Source organism: Zootoca vivipara, chromosome 6 (assembly GCF_965207765.1).
Source record: "Zootoca vivipara chromosome 6, rZooViv2.hap1.1, whole genome shotgun sequence".
NCBI lineage: Eukaryota > Metazoa > Chordata > Lepidosauria > Squamata > Lacertidae > Zootoca > Zootoca vivipara.
Window position 1 is genome coordinate 66,972,643 of NC_142589.1, and position 25,384 is coordinate 66,998,026.

General features: G+C 42.0%; 1 protein-coding gene across 4 annotated transcripts; it reads right to left on the reverse strand.

Moving 5' to 3' along the window:
- Positions 1-239: 239 nt before the first annotated feature.
- On the reverse strand, positions 240-22,489 carry CTPS1 (CTP synthase 1). 4 transcript variants are annotated; one of them, XM_035117267.3, is made up of 19 exons: positions 22,290-22,489; positions 17,653-17,830; positions 16,698-16,868; positions 15,638-15,738; positions 14,424-14,540; positions 13,173-13,256; positions 12,849-12,929; positions 12,468-12,619; positions 11,490-11,622; positions 10,108-10,196; positions 8,350-8,444; positions 7,634-7,696; positions 6,891-6,934; positions 5,577-5,673; positions 4,441-4,496; positions 4,246-4,342; positions 3,480-3,624; positions 2,084-2,174; positions 240-1,254 (listed from the first exon to the last, which is right to left on the reverse strand). In XM_035117267.3, the coding sequence occupies exons 2-18, from the start codon at positions 17,816-17,818 to the stop codon at positions 2,090-2,092; spliced, it is 1,776 nt and encodes a 591-aa protein (XP_034973158.1). In that variant the 5' UTR covers positions 17,819-17,830; positions 22,290-22,489; the 3' UTR covers positions 240-1,254; positions 2,084-2,089. The 4 variants fall into 4 exon arrangements, with proteins under 4 accessions (XP_034973158.1, XP_034973156.1, XP_088528623.1 ...); XM_035117265.3 differs by lacking the exon at positions 22,290-22,489 and adding an exon at positions 21,593-22,231; XM_088672497.1 differs by lacking the exon at positions 22,290-22,489 and adding an exon at positions 21,151-22,201.
- Between the last annotated feature and the right edge of the window lie 2,895 nt (positions 22,490-25,384).

The window sequence follows — 25,384 nt, forward strand, 5'->3', positions numbered from 1 at the left end:
TATGAGAAAGTGGGAGGGAAAATTTGTGCATCAGCAATCTCTATAGATAATTAGCCCTTGCTTTCCAAAGCAGCATTTTTCTTCAGCTACTTATGCAGGAAGTTGCTGACATAACCCATTAGGAAGGAGAAATAGGTGTGAAGCAGACACCATCTTACAGCAAGATGGTGAATGGGGGGGGGGGGTTGAGTGTAAAACAAGTCCTCAAGTTTGATAGATGACCAGAACAGACACACAGATTGTGTTCCCCAAGTTTTATTAAACTCAGAAGTGTTTAGATATGCGGTACATTTTTTTTAATAACAGAGTTTCTCCTAGCTTGCTGGAAAGGCAGCTTACAACCTACACTGGAAAAGGGGAGATTACAAACACTTCTTTCATGCAGCTCCCACCTTTTGCAGAAGCCTAGCGTCACCTTTTTCCTCTTCTTTGGGATGGAGTAAATATATTGCTGAGCACTCCCCAAACACTTGTGGAAACAGGCCACATATTGCATATGTGTCACATGACAAGTTCCCAGCAGTGTGGGGCCTTGGACTTTTTAGTCCAAGGCAAGTCTCTCAATGAGAGTTGCAAAGGCAGCTTCTGAAAAGTCACTTTCTTGTACACCTGGCCCCCTTGATGCAAGGAGTTATGGCAGTCCAGGAAGCAGGACAAAAACAAAAACCGCCCATCACAAGCTTCTAAAAGGGGTGGTGGTGTTATACTCTATTTTAATTATATCACTGCATTTATATGACTTGTTTAGGATTAGAATTAACCAAATACTCTAAGATTTCACTAGCAGGAAAAGGAATCTCCTGGAAACAAAGGTTCAACGGTGGCACCAAATCTCACCACTTTGCTTCTCAATATGTGTCAAGTTATCCCCTCTTCGTGGCACCTCTCTTCCCACAATCCACTAAGAGAGTAAATACCATAATTTGAACCATCCACAATGGAAGTGAACAGAAAGCCTAGACAGATACTCTCCTTGGCAACACTGACCATTTGCATTGGTGACTCAAGGCTCTTCAGAAATGCAGAATTTGTCCCACTCTTTATTCTATTTCTGAAGTTCTTATTTTTAAGCTCACCATTGTGCACAGGTGAGCACCACTGTGTCAGCTTCTCAGAATACAAAATAAGTTTAAATGAACAAAAGAAGTGTGCCATGATTTTTCAAAATACAATTATCGTGACGTGATTTAAGAGATTCCAGCAGTTCAACTATTGCATCGAAGGAATGAAGGATCTTCTGAAATTTAGGCATATCTGGAATGGTAGGGGGAGGGTAGATAAGAGAGACAAAAGGATTTTTTTAAATAAAAAATGCATTTGTTTTAATATGGTTACATCACAGGTGAGAAACCTCAGCCCAGAAACCACGCAAACCTCTCCCATCTGGCCCTTGGGAGTCTCCCCAGGCCACACACCATCCTCTGCCACCCCTCTCACTGCTCATGCTCCATACTCTCGTCTCGAGTATTTTTGCCCAGCTAGAAACTCGAACTTTTAACTGCCTCTTGTCTGAATGGAGGATACTCTCTGTGCCTGCATACTTGTTAATTAGTCAAATGTATGTTTCCTTCTGACAGCACTCACCACTGGCATGGCTCCCAAACGGTTACTCAGAAGGGAATGTGGCCCAATTTACATGCTACCTTTCTTTCAGTAGCATAAAATGTTTGCCGGTTTCTCTCCTGACACAACTTTACAGAATAGGATAGTCACTGAGAGATAGTGATTGACATCACCCTGAGAACTTCATGGCAAATTGTGGGTTTGAATCCTTGTCTCTAGTCTGAAACTAACCACTACACCACAGTGCTTTTCCTTTCCACAAAAGGACCCAAGGCAATGTACATGGAAATGTCACAGCTACCAAGGCACACTAGCCAGGTTCAACATGAAGATCTCATGATATATTTAGCTTTGCCTGTATTTGTCCACAACGCTTTGAGATGCCACTCCTCCCATCCTGAAAGACCAGCCAATTTTTCCCCATGGTTAAGAAACACCCAGAGAGTTGGCCCAAATTCACAACTGGGAGAGATGGAAGAAAGATAATTTGAAAATTCAGAACATGAAAGGACAGCATTACCAGCAATCACTCATGATTCACCGCAGTGAATTTCAGTTCTGTGATCTCAGAGTCCGGTGAACTACTTCCGCTTCTGTCGCTGTAGGTATCCCTGTAACATTCAGACCATTAGAAAGATAAGCACTACTTCTACACATGTTTCATCTCTGGCTCTGGCTTATTAGTTACAATGCAAAGGCAAGTTCATCTAAATGACCTAGCCAGTCAAAAAAGTCTGCCTATGACAGACTTCCACAAACTAGCCTAGCTGGCTACATTTACACATGGTCCTTCTCAGCAAATCTGGCAGTGACAGCAGCAACATTTTAATTTCGCACAGTGCCCCACAGCACCTGACCTAGTGTCACTAGGGTACAGAAATAAATATTATGACTTACAGTCCCCAGTCACCTAACTGGTGGTGGAAGGGGGGGGGCAGAGATATCAGTGCTGGTGTGCCTTGCTGGGCCACCAGAGACCCAACAGCTGCTCTAGGATATCAGGTGCTGGCACCAGGCCTGCTTTCCAGCCTTTAAGGATTCTCACACATCCAATCTGTGGCTTGTATTGTTCTTTAAAATAGCCCAATTTGTCAAAAAGTCATGGACCTTCTTAGTGCAGAGGCCAGGCACTGACCAGGTGACTTTAAGGATTCTTGCAGCCTTTTATTCTAGGGGCAACTTCAAGTCCTGGGCAGAATAGCAATAAAGGATACCACGTGCGGCATACAAGGGGGGAAAGCATGCATTTTGCCTGAGGAAATATACAGGATACTGCCACACCTCTAGAACACACACTGCAAAATACAGGGGAGATGAATGGACTTCCCCTTTGCTATGTTGCACAGAAAATGTAAGCCTTGTGCACATCCCCTTGCAGCTTCTCCGAGACAACGCTCCTAGAGTGCAGTTTTGTGAAGAGTCATTCTGAGTCTGGCAAAACTCCACAAGCCTTTGGCAGGCAGTACTGTAGCGCCAGACTACACTGGGAGGGAAGGGGGGGGAGATTGTTTGGTAGCAATTTCTTTTTAAGTGGAGTGATACCAGAAGACTGACCTTAATCATCACAAAGAGCATTTAGAACACTGATACCCAAAATATGTGTCAGCAGTATTCTCCACTACTTAACAAACAGTATATTGATGTCAGCTGCAACAAAAGATAAAAGCAGACCAGTTTTCCTAAGGAGGGAGATTGAGCCAGAGACTAATGAGCCACAGTAGAAGAACAACTCCCTACACTTTCATTCTACAAAGGCATTACTGATATTGTAGGCCCAAGTTCAAGGAAGGAAGATACAATACAGCCTTAAGGTTTTTATGCCTAGCAGAAATAGGAGACAGTCTCTCATTGGTGCACCATGCTGAACTGCTAAGCCGGCAGTTATACCATGAGCCAAGACACCCAGCTGAACTTACCTGGGGGAGAGTCTGCATCCTTTCTGTAGATAATGTGCGAGCCTCCCTGCAGAAGCCAGGAGGAGGCCGAAGTAAGGGGGAGATGGCTTTATAGGTCTGGAGAGGAACTCTGGATGAAACTGAACACCGACAAAAAATGGATGCTCTAGGAGAGAGGGTGATAACATGCTTTGTTAGGTTACTATCTGAAGCCCTCTCAATCGGCAAGGCCAGGCCAAAGTACATAGGCAATATAAAGTTTTTCTGAGTACCATCATCTTGTCCAGGGTTCCCAAACTTACCCGGCTTTGGGCCGGATGCCCGCCACGGCAATTGCGCGGTGGGCCGGAGGGCAGGGGAACGTGCGTGCGCGGCCGGGTGCGCCCATGCACATACGCTATTTCTGGCACACTCCCAACCTGGAAAGCGCCGGAAATAGCTTGTGTTCATGTGCAGAAGCTTCCTCCGACCTGGAAGTACACCGGAAATGACACACACAAGCTATTTCCGTCGCTTTTCCGGGTCAGAAGTGGGCAGCCGCGCCACGCCGGTAAGAGCAGGCAGCGGGGGGGCACCGGGGGCCGCATAAAAGAGCCTTGCGGGCCATATGTGGTCCCTGGGCCGTAGTCTGGGGACCCCTGATTCTTGTCTCTCTGCTGCATCTACTAACTCTTGTGGTACTTGCCATTCATTCTCCCCATCCAAGGAAGGAAGAGTTCCTCTTTCCATATTAGTTGTCGCCTAAGACAACAGTGTCAGTCTCCCAGCTACTAATTCAAGTGCTTACCTTCCAGCTCAACCACCTCCATTCGCTCTCCTTCGACATCCTGGCCCACAAATTTCAGGCCATTTTCTTCAAAGGTGTTTTTCAACTCTGGGTTTACCTATGGAAGGGAAAGTGGTGTCATACAATCACTTCTCTTTAGAAAAGCCAATGTGGTGGCGGGGGTTGATAAATATTGCTGCATACTAGGTGACATACCTCGTATCTGTGTCTGTGCCTCTCTTCCAAATAGTCACCGTCTCCATACAGTTTTCCTATCCATGGAGAAAATATGGCTGTGCTTATTACAGAATGGCTAAACACATTAACACCACACCTTCGCTTCCAAAGAATAAATTTCAGAATTCTACTGGACCACCAGGAAAGATAAAGAAGAGACTTGCTGGACCAGCCTAGGATTTATCTAGACTAGGCATGTCCAAAGTCTGTTTCGGGGACCTAATCCAACCCCCCAGCTGTTTTTATCCGGCCCCTGTGGCAGTGTATTTATTGGGGTCAAATGGGGTCAAATCCTAAAGAAAGCTCAACAAGTTCAATATTTAAAAAACTCAACTTTGGGGTAAAATCCTAACTTTGGGGTAAAATCAACAACTTTGGTCGACCCTCACACATGTTCACTTAATCAAATCTGGCCCTCTTGGGAAAAAGTTTGGGCACCCCTGATCTTGGCCAACCAGATGCCTCCAAGAATTTCAATAATGACATCAAGGCAATTGTCTCCCACTGTCGCTCCCCAGCAACTGGCATATCATCTCTGGACGTGGTTCTATTTAACCATCATGGTCAACAGCCACAGACTGAGCTGTCTAATCCCCTTTAAAATCAAAACTATTGGCCATCACATCTTCTAGCAGTGAATTCCATAATTTACATATGCATTGTATGAAGTAGTATTTCTTGTCTACACTAAACTTGCTACCATTAAAAGTCCCAACCAACACCACAAAGTTTTGGTATGAAATGGGAGAAAAAGTCTCTGTCCCTGAAAAGTTTGTTCCAAGAAACTTTGTTCCAATAAACTTTTCAGCTGGATCAACACATCTCTGCCATATTTATCCATTCTGATTTGCTTTTAAACTCATCTGTTATTTTTTTGTGCTGTTTTGAAACTGCTTTTATTATATGCTGTATGCATCACCAAGGGACATAAGGGACATACGTGGAAGGAGACTGATCAATTAATTAAAATAACAGGAGGAGGAGGAGTGGGAGCCGTTTAGCACAAAATCTTCCAGTACTTAACACAATAGATCATGCATCACTGTTCACCAATATGCAAAAGGAAAGTGTAATACAAAGGAGGAGAGACAACATAGGTCTAGGAAGAGCCATACTCATGACTGAGTTCTTGGTGTGAAAAACTGTCTTCCTCTTCCCAAGCCTCATGGTCCCACCCATTTGACCAGGATTATGCTCCGGCATGTCTATGATCTGAGGAAAGCAATTCAAAAGAGGACAACGGGATTGAAAAGGAATTAGAAGATAAGCATACACCAAAGGGTAGCCCTTGGCAAAAGCAACCTTTCAAAAAGGCCACAAACATCAATCTGAATCATTTGTGTTCTACAAGTAGAAAACTGGTTTCATCACATTTCAATCAAGTCAAGAGATTCCTTTAGAGAGGAGTCATGGGGCTCTGTAGTAGAACAACCTGGACTTTCCATACAAAACAGATAGTCCTTCAGTTTTGTAGGTTGGCTGGGGGTGAGGAGTTAGAAGAGAGATGCAACAGACCCATAGGCTCAGGGGGACCATGGCCTAAGCTTCCTCACAAGGCTGTTGTGAGGATAAAACACGGAGAGGGAGAGCCATGTACGCCACCTTGAGCTTCTTGAAGGAAAGGTGGTCTATAAATGTCAATCAATAAAAAAATAAAAATAAAGTAACATAAAAGCAGAAATATGGTGTTAACTGTAAATGCTCCTACATCTGGGCCTATGTTCATCAAATCTGACATGCCATATTATAACGTATTTGAACATTATGTCCCACGTGGATAGAGATCTTGCTTTCTCCCCAGGCATATGGGCCAAAACTAGTCTTACCCAGAGAAGACCTACTGAAGTAATTGTTATGGTTAAGTTAGGACCATTAATTTCAAAGGTTCAACTCTGAGTAAAACTCAATTGAATACAACCTTGAAAGGTTTGACTTCAATATTATACAACAGAGATAGGCACCATAGCCACGTTGCTCCATTCATCAATTTGTGGTTGCATTCCATAAGACCATAAGGGGAGTACAGTAATACCTCGGGTTACGAACGCGATCCGTTCCGGATCGCAGTTCGTAACCCGAAAAGTTCGTAAGCCGAACGCGACCCGAAGCGCCATTTTGCGCATGCGCAAAGCGTGATTTTCGCGCTTTGCGCATGCGCAGACCACGCGCGCCGCTTCTGCGCACACACGCGCAGCGAAAACACTTCCGGGGTTGCGCAGTTTGTAACCCGAACTGTTCACAAACCGAGGTGTTCGTAACCCGAGGTATGACTGTATGTTTCACACCCCAGCCATCTATTTTTGTCATTAATTTCTGTGCAAGCCAGCCAACGTATTTCATATTTTTGGTTTTCTATGGCAAAAATGCTGAATACTCTTGGCGTGCAAGGAGTAAAACCACCCTAGGCTCAAAAATTACATCATACTTACCACTGGATGTGTAGTTTTGGGGTCAAATTCTGTAGAGTTGGCATCTGTCAATTACAAACGTTGATCAGATATGGCTAGCAGTGCAAACCCTAATTTTCCATCAGTCACTAGGTCTGCAGGATAGGTCAGCATTGACCCCAAATTGCAGGGCTGCAAGTGAGGGTTTGAGATCATGACCAAAGCATAGTTTGGCTATGAGCTTATGGTTCACAGTCCAACCTTTAACTACTCACATCCCATGCCATATAAGGCACAAAACTCAGAAATACTAATATACCCCGGTAACAAACAGCTAAAGAATACTTTTCAGGGTGCTCATGATGTGAGTTGGGCTGTACTGGTCATGCTATCATGAAAACTGTGACCCATCCTGCAGACTTGATTCAGGGATTACGGAGACAATATGTCCCTGAAGCACTCTCATGCTACACAGATCTTAACTATTATCCTGTGAAACTCTAAGGTCAGTAGTGAATGCATGGGAAATATTACCTCCTATTCCAATCAGTTCAATTGAATTGGAGGAATACATCAGTTTGCATAACAAATGTCTGTGGCTTGGGAAACGGTTACAAGGACAGAGTGAAGAAAAATGGGTGCTGATCCCCTTTAAGGCTAGTCATTTTAAATGTCACAGGTAGTAATTTATACCAATCCACAATGAACACCAGTCATTACCAATCTTACGTATTGGCCCCCATATATCCATCCCCAATGAAGTATTTTTACATCATTGCATTTACCTTTCCAACCCAGGATGTTGCGGGCGAATTCCACAACTGCTAGCTGCATTCCCAAGCAGACTCCTGTAGTAAAAGACAGCACAGCGCTCTCTCCAAATCCCCAATAACTCTCTCATAGCAGCCACTATTTGCATCAGGGGCCACATAAGCACAAAGATGACAAAAAGGTTACAATGATTTTGGGGGGGTGTAAAGGGGGTGCTGATCTCTGCTTGTATGTCTTCCAAGCAAGCTCAAAGTCATGAAGAAAACAGATATTGATCAGTGTAAACCAGAAACCCCTCCTCTTGCCAGTTGCCTTTTATATTTTTGACAGGCTGCATAGCAACTCAAGTACCTGATTCTCGGGTATCAGAGTGGATTATTGCCTAATAGTTAAAACCTCAACCTGGTGTGTAGGCCAAAGTTCTGTTCTTCCTATTTCTATAGGGAGGGCTGCATTGAGAGTCAGTGTGGTGTAATCATTAGAATGTTGGACTATGACCTGGGAGACCAGTGATCAAATCCCCACTCAGCCATGAAGCTCAATGGGGGACCCTTAGCCAGTCACCATCTCTTAGCCTATCCTACCTCACAAGGTTGTGGGGAGGAGAACCATGTATCCCATCTTGAGCGTCTTGGAAGAACAGGTGGTATATAAATGTTGGTAGTACTACTACTACTAATAATAATAATAATGATAATAATAATAATAATAACAATAATAAATCTCTCACCTAAGAAGGGTTTTTTCTGTTTTCTTGCCCAAGAAATAGCTTGGATCTTTCCTTCTGTCCCTCGAACACCAAACCCTCCTGGAACCAAAATTCCACTGCATAAAAGGGGGGAGAAATCCATTCAGTGACACCTGAAAGTCTGTCACACTTTCATAGAATCATAGAGTTAGAAGTGACATGAAGGGTCATCTAGTCCAATCCCTGCAATGCAGGAAGGTGAACCATCTGCATTCCACAAAGCTTTTCATTATTATTTTAAACTTTAAATATCTACACAGAAACAGAACAGCATGACTCAAAAATGCAAATTACCCCACTAGGTTATACAAATACATTCCTTTCAGGTCATATGTCCAGTGCATCTGCCAACGATCTAAAGAACATGTCCATTTTTCAGCATACTAACTTTCTACCATTCTTCCAATATATGACATTCACTAATTTGTCCATCTCTTTCACACATTTCATTAATCACTCTCAAGGGGCAGGAGTTTCAGAAGTTCAGTGAACAATCTTGGATCTTTTCCAAGTAACAGCAAAGCAACAGCAGAAAGGCATGCTTAAAGTAAAGTATATTATGCAGGGTTGCCTGCTGTGTCTGACCTTCAAAATCTCTTTGCTACTTAGCAGACATGCAGGTTTCCAGACACCAGTCTCCACCAAATGTGTAGTTCCCCTCAAACAAATGTTTTACATTCATGCGTGTTGTTTAATTAGAGTAATCTTTCTGAAGCCAGGCAATTGAAGCACTTCTCATATAAAAGGGGACTGCCTTCAAAGGCTGACCACCATGGCTGTTTTGCTCCTCATCTCCAAAAGAGACTATTCCGAATGATTTAAGTGCTCTGCAGTATCAATCTATGTATGACAGATGCAAGTAGACGTGCCTTCCAAGGAAGTGCAAACCTTCAACAGCTGCCTGCAGTATCCTTGGAAATTTGGAGTGCACAACTAAAATGCAATATACACTACTTCTGATTATGTATCCATGGGATAGAATTGTACACATATATTTGGTTTATGCCCCACTCTAGCTTTTTGTGGTTGTATTGTACCGTATTGCCTTTGTTTTGTATCTTTATCCATAAACACTCAACAAACATATTTATTAGGGGGGAAAGGATGCATTCACAGCTAAAAAGTGAATCTCATTAATATACTCTGTTCTAGAATCCTGCCACCATCATCAAAGAATTATAAAGTTGGAAGGGACCACAAGGATCATCTAGTCCAACCCTCTGCAGTGCAGGAATCTATGACCCAACATAGGGCTCGAACCCACAACCCTGAGATTAAGAGTCTCATGCCCTACCAACTGAGCTATCTTACAGAGTTAACAACTGGTATTCAGTGATAAATTGCCTCTGAGCATGCAGGATCTATGTAACAATTGCAGTCAACTGCTATTGAAAGACCATTGGCTATTTATATCTCTAGACTCTTATTTGTGGCAGTATGATTTCTTGAGTAATAGGATGTGTGGCATGTTGGGTTTTGTGCAACTAAGCTCTGCCCTGAGCAGACCCACTGAAATTAATAAACCTAAGTTAACCTCATCCATCCATTTCCACAAGTCTACCCATTGTCTACTTGGCTCATAAGATAAAAAGAAGGTAAAACGGCCACTCTAACTCTGTATAAACAGGCCCAGCCAGACTAGAATACTGAGCCAACCAGGAAACAATAAATGAAGTCTAGAATGATGTCAGTAGGAGTCACTACGTTTCAAGGAGGAAAGCAAGGTTATGTTTGCCTTACTCAGCGCTGCAGAGTTTCTGCCAGGCCTCATGGTATCGAACTGGCTCTTCTTGGAGAGTAGCTGGTTCCAAGTCAGCAGAATCAATGTACTAGGAAGAAATCCATTTTTAAAAAATGTGAGATTAAAGCAGAATCAGATGTACCAATTTTTTAGCTCATTGGAGCTTTAAAAAAAAGGTTTTCCCCTCCCTCACTGCTGGTATTATTATTATACAACCAGATCAAACACTATCTGAAGAGATCGACACATATTTATTTTTGTTTCCCCAAAACTACATATGACACAACTGTTCCAATTATTGAAGCAGGGAATTTTTGCACCCATCAAAAAATACAGATTTTGTAAAACAGATGTTATTTTTGATGGTCAATTTCTTGTTCCGTTCACAAATCTTGATGGGTGGGATGCAAACAATCTTTTTTGAAACAATCAGATAATCCAACAGTTTGTAAAGGAAGAAAGGAAGACATCCACATAGGCTGAAACAATTTAAGAGCCTTCCATTTGGTGGAGGGCTTCTGCCATCATGGCAATTGTTGTCTTCTGTTTGCTCTGGAGCTCCAAAGATGGAGGTTTCAAGGTGTCACATTACATGCATAATCTCTTCCACGAGGGTTTTGAATTCCTATAGTAGCAAACCGTAGCCCTCCAGACATTCTGGACCTCAAATCCCATCATCCTTCACCATTGTCCATGCTGACTGAGGCTGATGAGAGATGTAGCTCAGAACTTCTGAAGGGCACCAGGCTGCCTACCCTTCCCCTGTAGTTTCTAGATCTGAATTGCTGTTTAAAGTAAACAAAACCTATATTCTACTTAGTGACCTTCCTATCCACTTTTGTGGGGGGTAAGAGAAGAATGGATTGCCTCTTTCCCCATCCATATATTTTATATGGCAAGCTCCCCAAAATCTTTGGTCCCCTGGAAAGGAAGAGTACCCAGCTGGGGATTAGAAACAGCATCACCATTATGCTTCTACCACCAATTATGTCCAATAGCTATGCAAGTAGCAGCAGGTTAGTAAGCTTTGTAATCTAAATTCTGTATTTTAGAATTTCTGTTTTGTTGGAAGCCGCCCAGAGTGGCTGGGGGAACCCGGCCAGATGGGCGGGGTATAAATAATAAATTATTATTATTATTATTATTATTATTATTATTATCCTCAGTGCTGCTTGAATGTAACTTTAAATGGGTTGTGTTTTTTTCTAAATACAGTAGTTTTTTATGCAAGAGTATTTTGGGCTGGAAATATTGGTACCTTGGCTGCTGCTGAAGCACCATTCTCAAAACAGGAAAGTACATCCTGTTTATTGCTGCCCTTTGCTTTAAACATGAATCCAGAGAAAGCAGCGATTCTGCTGGGGCTAGTGGAAAAGCATACCTTGATCTCAAGCTTGTGATTGATAGCCAGGGCAGAATGTTCCAAAGCTTTGATAACAGAAGCATAGGAATCTGAAAACTTTGTGTATTTGCCAACAAGAGCAATACAGCAGGTCTCCAATAAGCGATCATATCTGTGTGAACAAAAAACAAAACACTGTATCTTCTATCTTTAATCTTTAATAGCGCAAACTATATACTATGAGCTAAAATAGTTAATTAAAAGATCAGACCTGCATGATCAAGCAGCCTCTCATTTTGGCAGCACATATGCTATATTGTATATGTTTAGGGCCCAGGCATACTAAGCACAATGTTGAATGAATAATATGATTCCGCATGAGAATTCGCAGGCCTGGTCCATATATGCAAATAATATGGTAGATCCCTGAGGTTGTAAAGTGGATTCTACCACTACAGAATGAAGATATGGGGATAAGGGGTTTTTTAGGCTTCTCTACATGAAGGCATGTCTAATGAGAAACATCCCATTGGGCTCAATGGGGCATACTCCCAGCTTAATGGTATAGGATTATAGCCTTAATTAAGTTTAAATATTTCCCTTCTTAATTCCCTTTCCTGGAGGTTTTTAACCAAAGGTTGGATGGGCATCTGCCATGGATGTTTAAGTTGAGATTCCTGCATTGCAGGGGGTTGGACTAGATGACCCTCGGTGTCCCTTCCAGCTCTATGATTCCAAGTACTCATCCACATATTTTAGCTACTTCAGTCCAGTTAAGATAAAATGATAAAGTTTAACACAGGAACTAGTCTACAGGAAAAACTTGCCAAGTCCTAACTTAGCTGTAAAAAGATTTATCTACAATTTTTCTGTGGGTGAATAGTTAGGAAGAGAATCTATATTTGCCAATACACTCTGGAGCTGGAGAGGGCTAAGGAAACAAGCTCTCCTCCTAGCCTCTCCTCTGCTAACACAGTAGGTCAGAATAGTACAGTTGCTTCCTACGAGGAAGCTCACCTGTCAGCCATCTCCTTCCACTTCATGAGCATTCTCCTAGGCTGCTTTTCAATGGGAAGGTCAAGCCGGTGTCGGAAATAATCAACCACCCCTTGCTCCTCTAGCAAAAGAGGTACCCGATAGATGGAAGAGACATCATGAACACAAATTACCTGTTCAATAAGAGAAAGAATACTATGGCCTCAATGTCACATTTATGAGGTGCAGAATAATACACAGCTCTAGTACCTTGGATAATTTTATTTTATTTTAAAAAAAACTTTATATGCTGTATATTGCAAAGGGAAGATTTTGCTGTAATCAACATGCACAGACCAGATCTATGACCTAAGTACACAAATAAATATGCCAACGGTATCAAAACATTTAAACAATTTTTACCTGTTCTGGTTCTACATGACAGAACATGGAAATCTTCTCTTTTACTGAGGTATCTAGAGGTGTGGAGCATCTGCATACAATCTAGGAATGAAAACAGTGAAGTTATCAAACAATACTGCACCAGGTTATAACCTAACCTTTAGCACTTGGTAGGTTAATGAAATATGCCTTGTAGCCTTCTGCAAACAAAATGCTTCATGGCTATTTGTTGATATACTTATGGCACCATATAAAAAAAACTCTCTCCAACCCATGACTTATGACATTTGAAAACGTCTATAAAAACCAGCTGAATGTGATTTCTACATGCCACAGTAAACTTACCAGATCTGGTGAGAGACCAAGACCTCGGAGTTCACGAACACTATTCTGGGTGGGTTTTGTCTTCTGTTCTCCTGTAGAGCTTGGCTAGCACACAAGCATCAAGAAATATGTATGAGAAGACAGTGTGTCAGATCTACAGCCTCCAAAGTATTATGTACTGCAGCAATCATCCAGGTTTTAGTAAATCTAACAAATCACTAAAGTAAAGAGCAAGCAATAATAGCAAAATGAAGTGTTTTTCACTGGCCCAGAATAATGTAAAACTGATTTTATCTGAACATCATTAGATGACAGCTTCACGTGCTATATAATAAGGCTTGCTGAACAATTTAGTATTAAATGTGCCTATACTGATTAATTCCTTATCAGATGCTTTCAGGAACATGATTTAATGCTTCTATTTGGATGAGCAAAACTCACAGGAGCTTGGGGTATTTTTCTATATATACGAGTAAGGCTCCACTAAATTTATTACAATACAAATTAAAGAAGCTATTAATGTCATATACTAAGACATTTACTTACATTATTTCAGAAGCCAGTGATTTCTTACTGGATATTAAATACTTGAGTAATCAACTATATGACAGCAACTTTGCTACAAGAAGCTGACATAAAAATAAATGTTTATGTTGCAGTAGCTCCCACAATTTCCAAAAGGATTTAATACTGTATATAGGATTGTAACCTAATTTTTATGATGACTATATCAAGTGAAGCAGTAATTTGAGGTGCCCAAGATGCAATATAAAGCATGTAAGAGGGAGAAGACCCATTGAACATAGGAAGTACTTCCACATAAAGATGTACAAGACAATTTAGGTAGTGCCTGGTAGATTCAGGTTACTTCTCCAGAGATAATCTATGCAATTTGATACAAACATCAACTAGTGTTTGTATTTCACAACATATGAAGATCACCTGAATTACTATATTTTACTTAATATTTTTGCTTTTAAAAATAGTATGAAAAAAGGCATAAAGTACTGGTGTTCATAATGCTAAAAAAAAGTCAACTCCATTTCCCATTTCCAAGGACACAGTTCTAATCATCAGACATGAAGCAACACCATTAAAGAACCAAAAAGTTTCCCCAAACTAGTTAAGAAGCTTACAAATGAAAATAGTTTGCTTTTTAGGGAGACTTATTTTTCCACTCTACCAAAATAATGAGGGCAGCTTACAAAATTTCTTTATGTAATGCTGCAACTGTCTGAAACAACAAACACAACCTTATACTGAAGATCTTACCTGTGGTACCAGACTGACATGAATATTACAAAACTTTTCCCGCTTGACTTTGAATTGAAATTGGCGGAATGCCTCGATGAAGGGCATGCTTTCAATGTCTCCTACAGTTCCTCCAAGCTAAAACAGAGAGATGTGGAATTAAGCACCATACTCTGTTTTTAGAACACAAAGACTGTGTCAATGTCACCCTGTATAACTATCGGCAGTTCACCTCAGAGTATGTTATGCAATAAGATGCTGGATGATGCAAGTCATAGGTTGGATCCAGACTAAGTTACCTCCACTTCAGTTTCATTTATTTCAATGGGTACTAAGCAATAACTACCAGTAAGTATCCTGTCCCAATTCTTTGAATGGGACTAAAGTTCAACTAATTCAGCCTGGATTCAAATAAAAGTGTTTGCCAACCAAGCAAGGTCAACTAGGTGCTTCACACTTTTACATTTCCAGTTGACCCAACCAATATATTTTTTCTTTTCTTTTTTTGTATTTTTTTCTTTTAAATTTCCTCCATATTCTGTGACTGCAAGCAAAATCTTCCCAGAAAATTAGTGCTATGTTATCTGGAGAACATATGAAAGATTTTGCTCTCTCAAGGTTTGGAAAGGTTACTTTAAGGCAAACAACAAATCCTTAGGTGAACAAAGAACAAAAAGAACTTGCTAAAAGGAGGGAGAGAATTGCTGACACTCTCTCAAATGCCCCTATCAGAATTCTAACCAGAGTATTGTATATGACATTTCCTAAAAATATATTGGGTTGCATCCATCTAAGTAGACTCACAGGACTTAATAGAGCTAGGTAAGCCATGTTTGTCTATTCCAAGTGTGACTAAAATGAGATACAACTCTTTGGCAAAATTTGCATGTTATTCTAAAAAATACATGGATTACCGCAAACTGGTGACCAGAACTGCAGCAAATCTTAGGTTCTTATACCACCTACTCCGCTCCTTGTCCCACACAAGGAGGAAAAGATCAGAATTTTTCACTTACACTTTTGCTTTGTTATTTCATCCAAAATAGAAGAATACTGTTGATGTTAACTATGGTTTGTCTGAAACAAGCCAGCATGAAAAACAATGGCCAAGTGAGAAAGAGAATAAGCATCAGGCACAACCTTCCTACAGCTCACCCACACTGCACTACTCTATGGTTTAGCAAGACACGTCAATATTCAGCCTTTAACCTGTGCAACAGATCATGGATACCAACCTCAATCACACAGACTTGAGGTTCTATGCCATCGTCGTCTACTGGGATTCGTGCTTGCCTCATTACCCACTCCTGGATAGCATCTGTAATGTGGGGTACAACTGCAAAACAAGACAAGACAAGAATATATTTGTCCATTTTCAAACTAAAAACAGTAATAAAACCAGTATCTTAGAGTTCACATGCTTCATACCCAACACAGAGCAGTGCCCTATTAATCAATAGATATTTGTTGTGACATGCACATAACATGAATAGGGCTGAAATCCTATTCCTCAGTTTATGTCTTAGTTTTAGAACCCTCTCAACATAGACTACTCTTCTTTATTTAAAAGAAGCCGACCCTGCCATTGGAAAACTGTTACCAAGAACCAGGGCTACTATACACCGTATTTACCCAAATTTATTGCACACCTTTTTCTGGCCATATTAGGGTGTGCATTAGATTTGATAGCACCAGCAAATACTTCTTTGATTTCAAAAATTGAAATGTGCATTAAATTCGAAGGTGCATTAGTTTCACGTAAATATGGTATATTTTTCTTTGATATACTTTATATATTTTCATTAATATACTGATTTAGTTCCCCTCCCAATATTCCTAATAAATACCCAGATGACGTGGGGATTACCATAGCCTTGTCCCAAACACATTGTTCCCAGGAAATTGCCACTCCTGTTCCAAGCAGTAGAAATACTGACAATAATACAAATCAAGGCAGAGATATTTTAGGTCAGCAAACAACATAAATGATCAATTTGAACTTCACAAGCCAAACCACAGCATAACGATTTGCATATTGTCCACATATAAGTATATATCAAGTGTTGTCATGTCTTATTTTTAGAATTATTTGTATACTTTTCTCAACTGTGCATGCCACCATGAAAGCCAATAACAAATGGGCAGAAGAGGGAAGGGATAAATGTGAACATGCCCATCTTTGCCAGATACAGATCAGAACAGCATTCAGCTGAAGTACACAGAGAACCATAATACTGGAAACACTGATATGCTGATCTCTATTAAAGCCAAGTGAACCCAGTTCCAATATCCTACCTTGAACTGTTTTCCCAAGATAGTCTCCCTTCCTTTCTTTGTTGATGACATACTGATAGATCTTCCCTGTGGTCAGATTATTGTCTTTCGTGAGTCGGATATCAAGAAAGCGCTCATAGTTGCCCAGATCCAAATCCACTTCCCCTCCGTCATCCAACACAAACACTTCACCTAAAATCAAGTGACATTCATAAGTTAGACTTGCTTGAAGCAGTAACTACCGTATTTTTGCTCCATAAGACACACCTGACCAAAAGATGCACCTAAGTTTTAGAGGAGGAAAGGGGGAAAGCCCTGTTTTTGGGGGGATCAAGTCACAGTTGTGCAGCTTTTTTGCAAAGGGGAGAAAATCCTGTTTTATGGAGTTCAACTCACAGTTCTGCAGCTTCTTTAGGAAAGGGAAGGAAAGGAAAGGGAGCCATTTCTACAGTTTCCAGACAGCTAATCTAATCAGCCAGTCACATGTCACTGACGAAACACAACAATGGAGGCCTGAGCAAGGGGGTGGGGCCGGGAAGGGAGCTAGCTTCTCTTATCTCCCTCCTGATCTATTGCAATCAGCTGCTGAGCGGGTTCTCTTTCCCTCATTAACCTTTAGCTCTTTCTAAAAAATATATTAAAAGAACGATCTGCTTTTCACCCCTGGGCAATTCGGCTCCAGGGACCATGCATTCGCTCCATAAAATGCACAGACATTTCCTCTTACTTTTTAGCAGGAAAAAGTGTGTCTTATGGAGCGAAAAATACGGTACCTTCTTCCCTACAAATACTAACCAGTATTTCTATATTGTACCCTAAAAAGTTGTCACCAACTCACTATCTATAGCACTGGCAATTCCAAACCCTCACCCCAATGCAACAGTCAGAGTGCAATTATACACCACCATCCCTCAAAACATCTTCAGTGTTATTTTATTCTTAATGTTTAAAAGTTTGCTCTTTTTCTCCATCTTACCATGCTCATAAGGAGAAAAGGTGCCTGCATCAATGTTAATGTATGGGTCAATTTTAATTGAAGTTACGTGCAAGCCACATGATTTGAGGATTGTCCCAACGCTGCTAGCAATTATTCCTTTCCCAATCCCAGAGATAACACCGCCTGTTACCAGAATGTACTTCATTTGTTTTAATACCTGGAAAAGAAAAGAAAAATTAATTTGACAACACAGTCGTCATCATCATCATCAACATCTCTGCCTAGATACTGGAACAATGGTATTTAAATCCAAACATGGAAACTATGTAGAAAATGAAAGAGAAAATGTTTTAAGCTTTTACAGAATAAATGCACTAATACCACCTGTTAGATCTTTTAACCAACTTATTTCTGTGAACTTTGTCCAATTACGGTAAAACTAATAAAGGCAGAACAATCATACTTTAAACTTGATTTTCTATTTGGAAGTTGTTGTTACACTCTAGGCTTAATTTATACATTTAATTCCAGCCCCTTGAGAAAGCTAGAGAATTCCAGAAAAACATCTACTTCTGATTCACTGACTACGCAAAAGCATTTGGCTGTGTCGACCACAGCAAACTATGGCAAGTTCTTAAAGAAATGGGAGTGCCTGACCATCTCATCTGTCTCCTGAGAAACCTCTATGTGGGACAAGATGCTACAGTTGGAACTGGATATGGAACAACTGATTGGTTCAAAATTGGGAAAGGAGTACAACAAGGCTGTATATTGTCTCCCTGCTTATTTAACTTATATGCAGAATTCATTGTGTGAAAGGCTGGACTGCATGAATCCCAAACTGGAATTAAGATTGCCAGAAGATATCAACAACCTCAGATATGCAGATGACACAACCTTGATGGCAGAAAGTGAGGAGAAATTAAAGAACCTTTTAATGAAGGTGAAAGAGAGCGCAAAAAATGAGGGTGAAAGAGAGCGCAACATAAAAAAAACCTAAGATCATAGCCACTGGTCCCATCACCTCCTGGCAAATAAAAGGGGAAGAAATGGAGGCAGTGAGATGTTTTACTTTCTTGGGTTCCATGATCACTGCAGACGGTGATAGCAGTCATGAAATTAAAAGACACCTGCTTCTTGGGAGAAAAGCAATGACAAACCTAGACAGCATCTTAAAAAGCAGAGACATCACCTTGCCAACAAATGTCTGTATAGTTAAAGTTATGGTTTTCCCAGTAGTGATGTATGGAAGTGAGAGCTGGACCATAAAGGCGGCTGATCGCCGAAGAATTTATGCTTTTGAATTATGGTGCTGGAGGAGACTCTTGAGAGTCCCATGGACTGCAAGATCAAACTTATCCATTCTGAACGAAATCAGCCCTGAGTGCTCACAGGAAGGACAGATCCTGAAGCTGAGGCTCCAATACTTTGGCCACCTCATGAGAAGAGAAGACTCCCTGGAAAAGACCCTGATGCTGGGAAAGATTGAGGGCACTAAGAGAAGGGGACAGCAGAGGACGAGATGGTTGGACAGTGTTCTCGAAGCTACCAATGTGAGTTTGACCAAACTGCGGGAGGCAGTGGAAGATGCTCTGGTCCATGGGGTCACGAAGAGTCGGACACGACTAAATGACTAAACAACAACAACAACAACAACAATTCCAGCCCCTTTCTGAAACTAAGGCTTACTAAAACTAAGGCTTACTTAGGGAGCAATTCTAGACACACCTTTCTATACAGTAAGCCCCATTGAAGTCAATGGGATTTACATCTGAGTAAACATGCTTAAGACTGCTTCATAAGAAAGTGTAACAGAACTTTTCCATATTCTTCCCTAATTTACTCATCTCCCCCCCCCTTCCAATGTCAGAAATTTGGATTATAAACTCCACAGGGGAGAAGCATATCTTTTTCCTTGTGCTATTCTGTAATGAATAAGGTTTTCTTAGAATGCCCATTGTACTGTGTATTTTGCTGCTTTTAAAACCACTTTTTGCTTTAAACGGTTGTAAGGTTTCACTGGTCATTTTGTTTCCATTTAAGATTGTATTTCTGCATTTTCACGATGTTTACTATATTTTGAAACTTACTTTGTATTGTATTGGTTTTGGGTAAGCTTTGTGTACTTTTTTGGTAGGCAGAGTAAAAATTAAACCACAACACACCAGGCATACTGATAGCAGTCTATAAATATAATAATGTAGCTACTAGTGAAAAGTAGAATAACTTGCAACAGCCAAAGCAAACCGGCAGTCCATCTAAAAATAGGATATGGACTTCCAAGTTCCCAGAATTTTAGGGACAAATTTGATACAAACTACATTGACTCTTCACAGTGTATAACAGGAACAACTGTATGCAAAACTTCTTACTCCATTTAAAAGTTAATGTGACACAATTAACCTCATAAAATCCACTACAGTACTCTTATTTATAGTGTATGCCTTGCTTTAAGGAACAGCGAGACAGCAAATCATAAATATGTCTTGTTCTGCATAAGCAGAACAAATCATAAAGGAAAGCAGGACAGGGATGGGAGCCATCGGTCCTTTATTTATGCTATTAAAATTTCTAATCCACCTTTGATATATATTTAAAAATTAAGGCATCTTACAAAATAAAATTTAGAATCTTAATAAAACCAAAAATAATAAAACAATAGTGTATAAACTAGCAGGAACATCCAGCAGTGCTTTCAAAAAAGGAAAATCTTCAGATTAAAAGCCCTGGCAAACAGCATGATTTTGCAGAGTTTGGGGTTGACCTCGGCAAGATCTCTGAAGAGACATTCTGGTAGACCTAATTCCTCCACTGCTGTCAGTTCAGTGTCCTCTGGCATGGAATAATGGAGAAGAATATAAGTGTATGATTGTGGTAATGTGACTGGGTAGGGGACAAATTAATGGTGCAAGCCAAGGAGTGTGAGCCAAGTAGGTGTGTGAAAGTGGGGAAGGAAGGAGACCAACCAGAATGAAATTAAGTAGTAGATTTAATCTAGATTTAAATATCCCACCCTAGTTAATTTTCTCTAGAAGTTTTGACAAAAACCCAAAGGATTCTTGCATCACCATAAAATCCAGCATATTAAGTGTGTCTTATGTCAAAAGCAACAGCAAATGTAAAGAATAGGTTAATGGTGCCTTAAAAACTAATACCGTAATTGTATCATGGCACAAGTTTCCGTGGACTACATTGCATCTGATGAAATCAACACTAGTCCACAACAGCTTATGCCATAATAAATGTGTCCAATCTTTTTAGAGCCAGATACCTTGACAATTGCTGTAAGAGTGGGAAAAGCAAGTTCCAGTGGGGCACAATGGTTAGCTTCTTGGACTAGGACGGAGAGATATGGCTCCTCAAACCCCCTCTGGATGATCCTGCATTGGTCATCAATCCATTGCACAGTTAAAATGAAAAGAGATGAACCACTTATATTATCCCAGAGTCCTTGGAAGGAGAGTACTGTATGGTAAAAGTGTCATAAACATATCAGCTTACACAGTCTACAGCCTATTTGCATTTGATGAAACTTACAACACAGCAATTCTGTTTGTCTACTGCAGCAAACACAGGGATGTGGGAAGTCTAAAGATTACTTCTTCTGTTCGTATGAAATAAAAGTTTTGGAAATGCTGCCAGGGGATATTTAGTTGGAAATATAAATATTGCAAGAAATGTAGGAAAAAATGTAATTGGGACAGGGGAGAGTGGGAGGAAGGAGACCAGGGAAAGAGACGATCAATGAGAACCAAAAAAATCTCAATCAGATAAAAGGGTAAAAAATATAATCTTCATTTAAGTTTTGAGATATTACCAGCCGTATCACCCCAATTTGGAGTATGGCTGGAATGCACGTCATTAATATGAACCTCTTGAGGCACAGAATTCAACTGAGGATGTGATCAGAGGCCTTTCTTTAAGCGGGAGGGGAGACAAGAAGAAAAAAATAAGGAAGGGGGTGTACTTTTTTTTTTACCTTTCCTCCAAGCAAGCACACCTTTTATCCTCTCAACAACCCTGCCGAGGCAGATCAGGGTGTCATAGAAAGTAAACCTTGGGGGGGGTGGGGTCCAAGAATTGGAACCTGGGTCTGCCATTCCTAGAGCCAACGCTTCAACCTCTAGGGCCATGCTGGCCAAAACCAGCACCAGCTGTGGGGCACTTAAGATAATCTGACACAACTGGGTTTCATGATGTTTAGCTCCTTCCCTTACATATAGACCTGTATCTAAATATGGGGTAAAGCCACCTCTAGTTGCATTGGGGGGGGCTCTCCTGATCCGTCTGTTTTTTTTGGGGGGGGTCCGTCTCTGGACTGCAACGCCCACCCTTCCCCCCACCAAAAAAACCCCAGCATCGCTGAGCATCTGTGGTACCCAAAGGACGGAGGCAGCCCCCTTGAAAGAGAGGGACGACCCCAGACACGAGGCAGCCTATGGGGAGAGTTTGGCCAAGGGAAAGAGGTGACCCCTTTCGCTCGCCCTTCTCCTCAGCTCAGTCTAACCGCCTTCCCCCCTCGACTCTCCTTTCTGGGGGGGGGACCCCGACAGGTTGGCCGCCTCCTTACGCGGCAGCCTCGAAGCTCGCCCCCCCCCCGCGACCCTTTCCCATGCACGCGCGTGCTTTCCCCCCGCCCCTTTTAACGGCCGCTTCCCCCCTCGCGCTCCCCTCACCCGCGAAGCCGAGGAGGAAAAAGGGCCCGCCCGCTTCGCCTGCGCCGAATCTCTCGAGGCCGGAACCGGAGGAGGGGGAAGCAGCGCCCCGAGCGCGTGAAGCCGGCGCCGCGCGGTTAGAACACATGGGATGGGGATGGGGAAAGGGCAGGGAGGAAGAGGAGGAGCCAGGCGCCGGCGGGCTCGAGAACATGTATACATATGCATATTTTCACGAGGAAGTACGCCTGCGCAGAGCTTGGCGCGCGCAGTCCGCCCGCCTTCTTCTCTGCGCCCGCTTCTGATTAGCTGGCGCTTGACAGGGGGCGGGGAGAAGCGCGGGTGGGACGAGAATGAATGGAGTGAGTGCATGAATGAATGAATGAATTGCATGTGCGTTAGATGGGCGCCGAGGATGAGCCATGGAGACGCGTACAGGCTCGCGATCGTATGCAGGTCTGTGGACGTAGGAGCCGGGTCCTAGGGAACGAGGTCTTTTAGGGGCCCCCAATAAAATATTTGAGGGCATTGCTGTCCCCAAGTTGATGAGCATTGCTGTCCAAATGGTGTGCGTGTGCCGCGTATTATGATCACTTCTGAAGAGTGAGGCTTACCTGGGCTCCCGCCACCCCAATATTTTATTCAAGTTGGCACCCCTGTCTACGGAGACGTGTGTTCTGCTGCGTTGAACAAAGGCTTGTTTCCCGGTAAGCTGGCACAGGGTTGCTGCTGCTTTGGTTGTCTTCCTTGAAATCCTCCTGAACAACCCTTGCTCGCTGCATATTTGGCCACGCAACTGTAGCACCTGCCACCTCCAAACTTCAGATATGGCCAGGCATTAGAGAGGGTACTTACAGCAGAGGGAGGCATGGGAAACAGGGCCTATTCCATTGACGTGGCTGAGTGACAAGCTTCATTGGGCATCCTGATCATTCACGCTGGTCCTTTGCAGCAGGCTTTCCTCTTCCCTCCCCTTTTCCTTTTGTGTTTGTAGCTTTTTGTTGCCATTGTTAGCCTGTACACGAGGGCTGTCTCGTTAATCTCATGCAGTAAACATGCATTACTTTAAAACAAATTGCCTTGACCTAAGTCAAACAGATTTATTTGGTTTTGTGAAGTTTCTATGCTGCCCACCAGTAAAACCCTTGAGAACAGTGTGCAACAAAATAGCAAACAGTAAATATATAAAACATGTTCAAAATAGGAAAGAGGGGGATCTAGCCCAGTATTGTCATCAGATCTGCAAAAGTGCAGGTGTCAGTTTGTTTTCATTCATGGCGAATCTTTAACTGGAGATTGTACAGATAACCGAAAATAAGGACAGTAGAAGCAGCTGACTTTCTTAAAATAGATTTTTGTCAACTCAGACTGTCAGCAGATGTGCAAGGTCTCGGGCAGAGAAGCATGTTACTCATCAGTTGCTTTAGCTGAAAAGATAATGGTTTTGAGCCTGGGACCTTCATGTAGAAGAACGTGTCTCTATCGCTATTGCTCCTACTTTGCTGCTGATATTGTCAGCATTGTGTATATCTAAATACACAAACCCTGTAGTCTCGATACTGTACTGCTGTGGTGGGGGACCTATGGTCCTCCAGAAATTTTCCAGACTCCAACCCCCATCAGTCCCAGCCAGCATAGCCAATGGTAAGGGATTATGACACTGGCGGAGGAACACAGGTGCGCGTGCTGGGCGCCATGCCCCTGCAGGCGGCGTGCCACACCTCTGCCTGCTTTCCGTTCCCCCATCAGAGCTTGAAGCTCCACCACTGGATGATGGGAGTTGTAGTCCAGCCACATTTCCTATAACCAGTGTAATCCCATGCATACTCAGAAATCACTTCCACTGTATCTGATAGTGCTTAGCATTGCAGCCTTGTTGACGGAAATAATAACATATTTTTTTCATTGTTTCACCACTGCCATCATTTCCTTCCCTCCTTCCGTTGTCTGCCTAGTGTCTGTTTTTAGACTGTGAAGTCTTTTGCTGCAGGGACCTGTCACCTGCCCTCTCATTCTTGGTAAAACACAATGCACATAAGAAAGAGTATCAATAAACAAATAAATAATAACTATGTGTGCTCATGGGAGGGAGGACTGCAGGGTCTTTTGTATATAATTTCATTTTCCAATATAACAAGAGAATAATTGACACACACAACCCCATTAAACTGATGTGTGCCTGGAGACACTCAGGACCACTACAAACATTCCACATGCAGCTTGAAATTACTTAATTATCAATTTCAGAGGAGAACATCAAGACGTATTGGTGCATTCATGTGTTGTTGTTGTTGTTTTAAAAAGCATAATTCCAAAATGGTGGAAAGAAGCACTGGGACCCTGGCAACTGCCTGAAGGTGTTGGATACTGACATCAGACTCGTGATACTCTCCTAAAACAGAGGTGGGGAATCATTTTGGGCCAGCAAGACAGATCTTTATCTCCCTCCACCCAGGGGCTATGAAACTAATGGGGCTATGAAATTACTATGAAAGAAATGAAGCTTAAGCTTTGGGGTCCCTAATCCCAGAGGGGCCCCACAAGTGAATTTAGCCAACATTGTTGTTGTTGTTTAGTCGTTTAGTCGTGTCCGACTCTTCGTGACCCCATGGACCATAGCACGCCAGGCACTCCTGTCTTGCACTGCCTCCCGCAGTTTGGTCAAACTCATGTTCGTAGCTTCGAGAACACTGTCCAACCATCTTGTCCTTTGCCGTCCCCTTCTCCTAGTGCCCTCAATCTTTCCCAACATCAGGGTCTTTTCCAAGGATTCTTCTCTTCTCATGAGGTGGCCAAAGTATTGGAGCCTCAGCTTCACGATCTGTCCTTCCAGGGAGCACTCAGGGCTGATTTCCTTAAGAATGGATAGGTTTGATCTTCTAGCAGTCCATGGGACTCTCAAGAGTCTCCTCCAGCACCATAATTCAAAAGCATCAATTCTACGACGATCAGCCTTCTTTATGGTCCAGCTCTCACTTCCATACATCACTACTGGGAAAACCATAGCTTTAACTATACGGACCTTTGTCGGCAAAGTGATGTCTCTGCTTTTTAAGATGCTGTCTAGGTTTGTCATTGCTTTTCTCCCAAGAAGCAGGCGTCTTTTAATTTCGTGA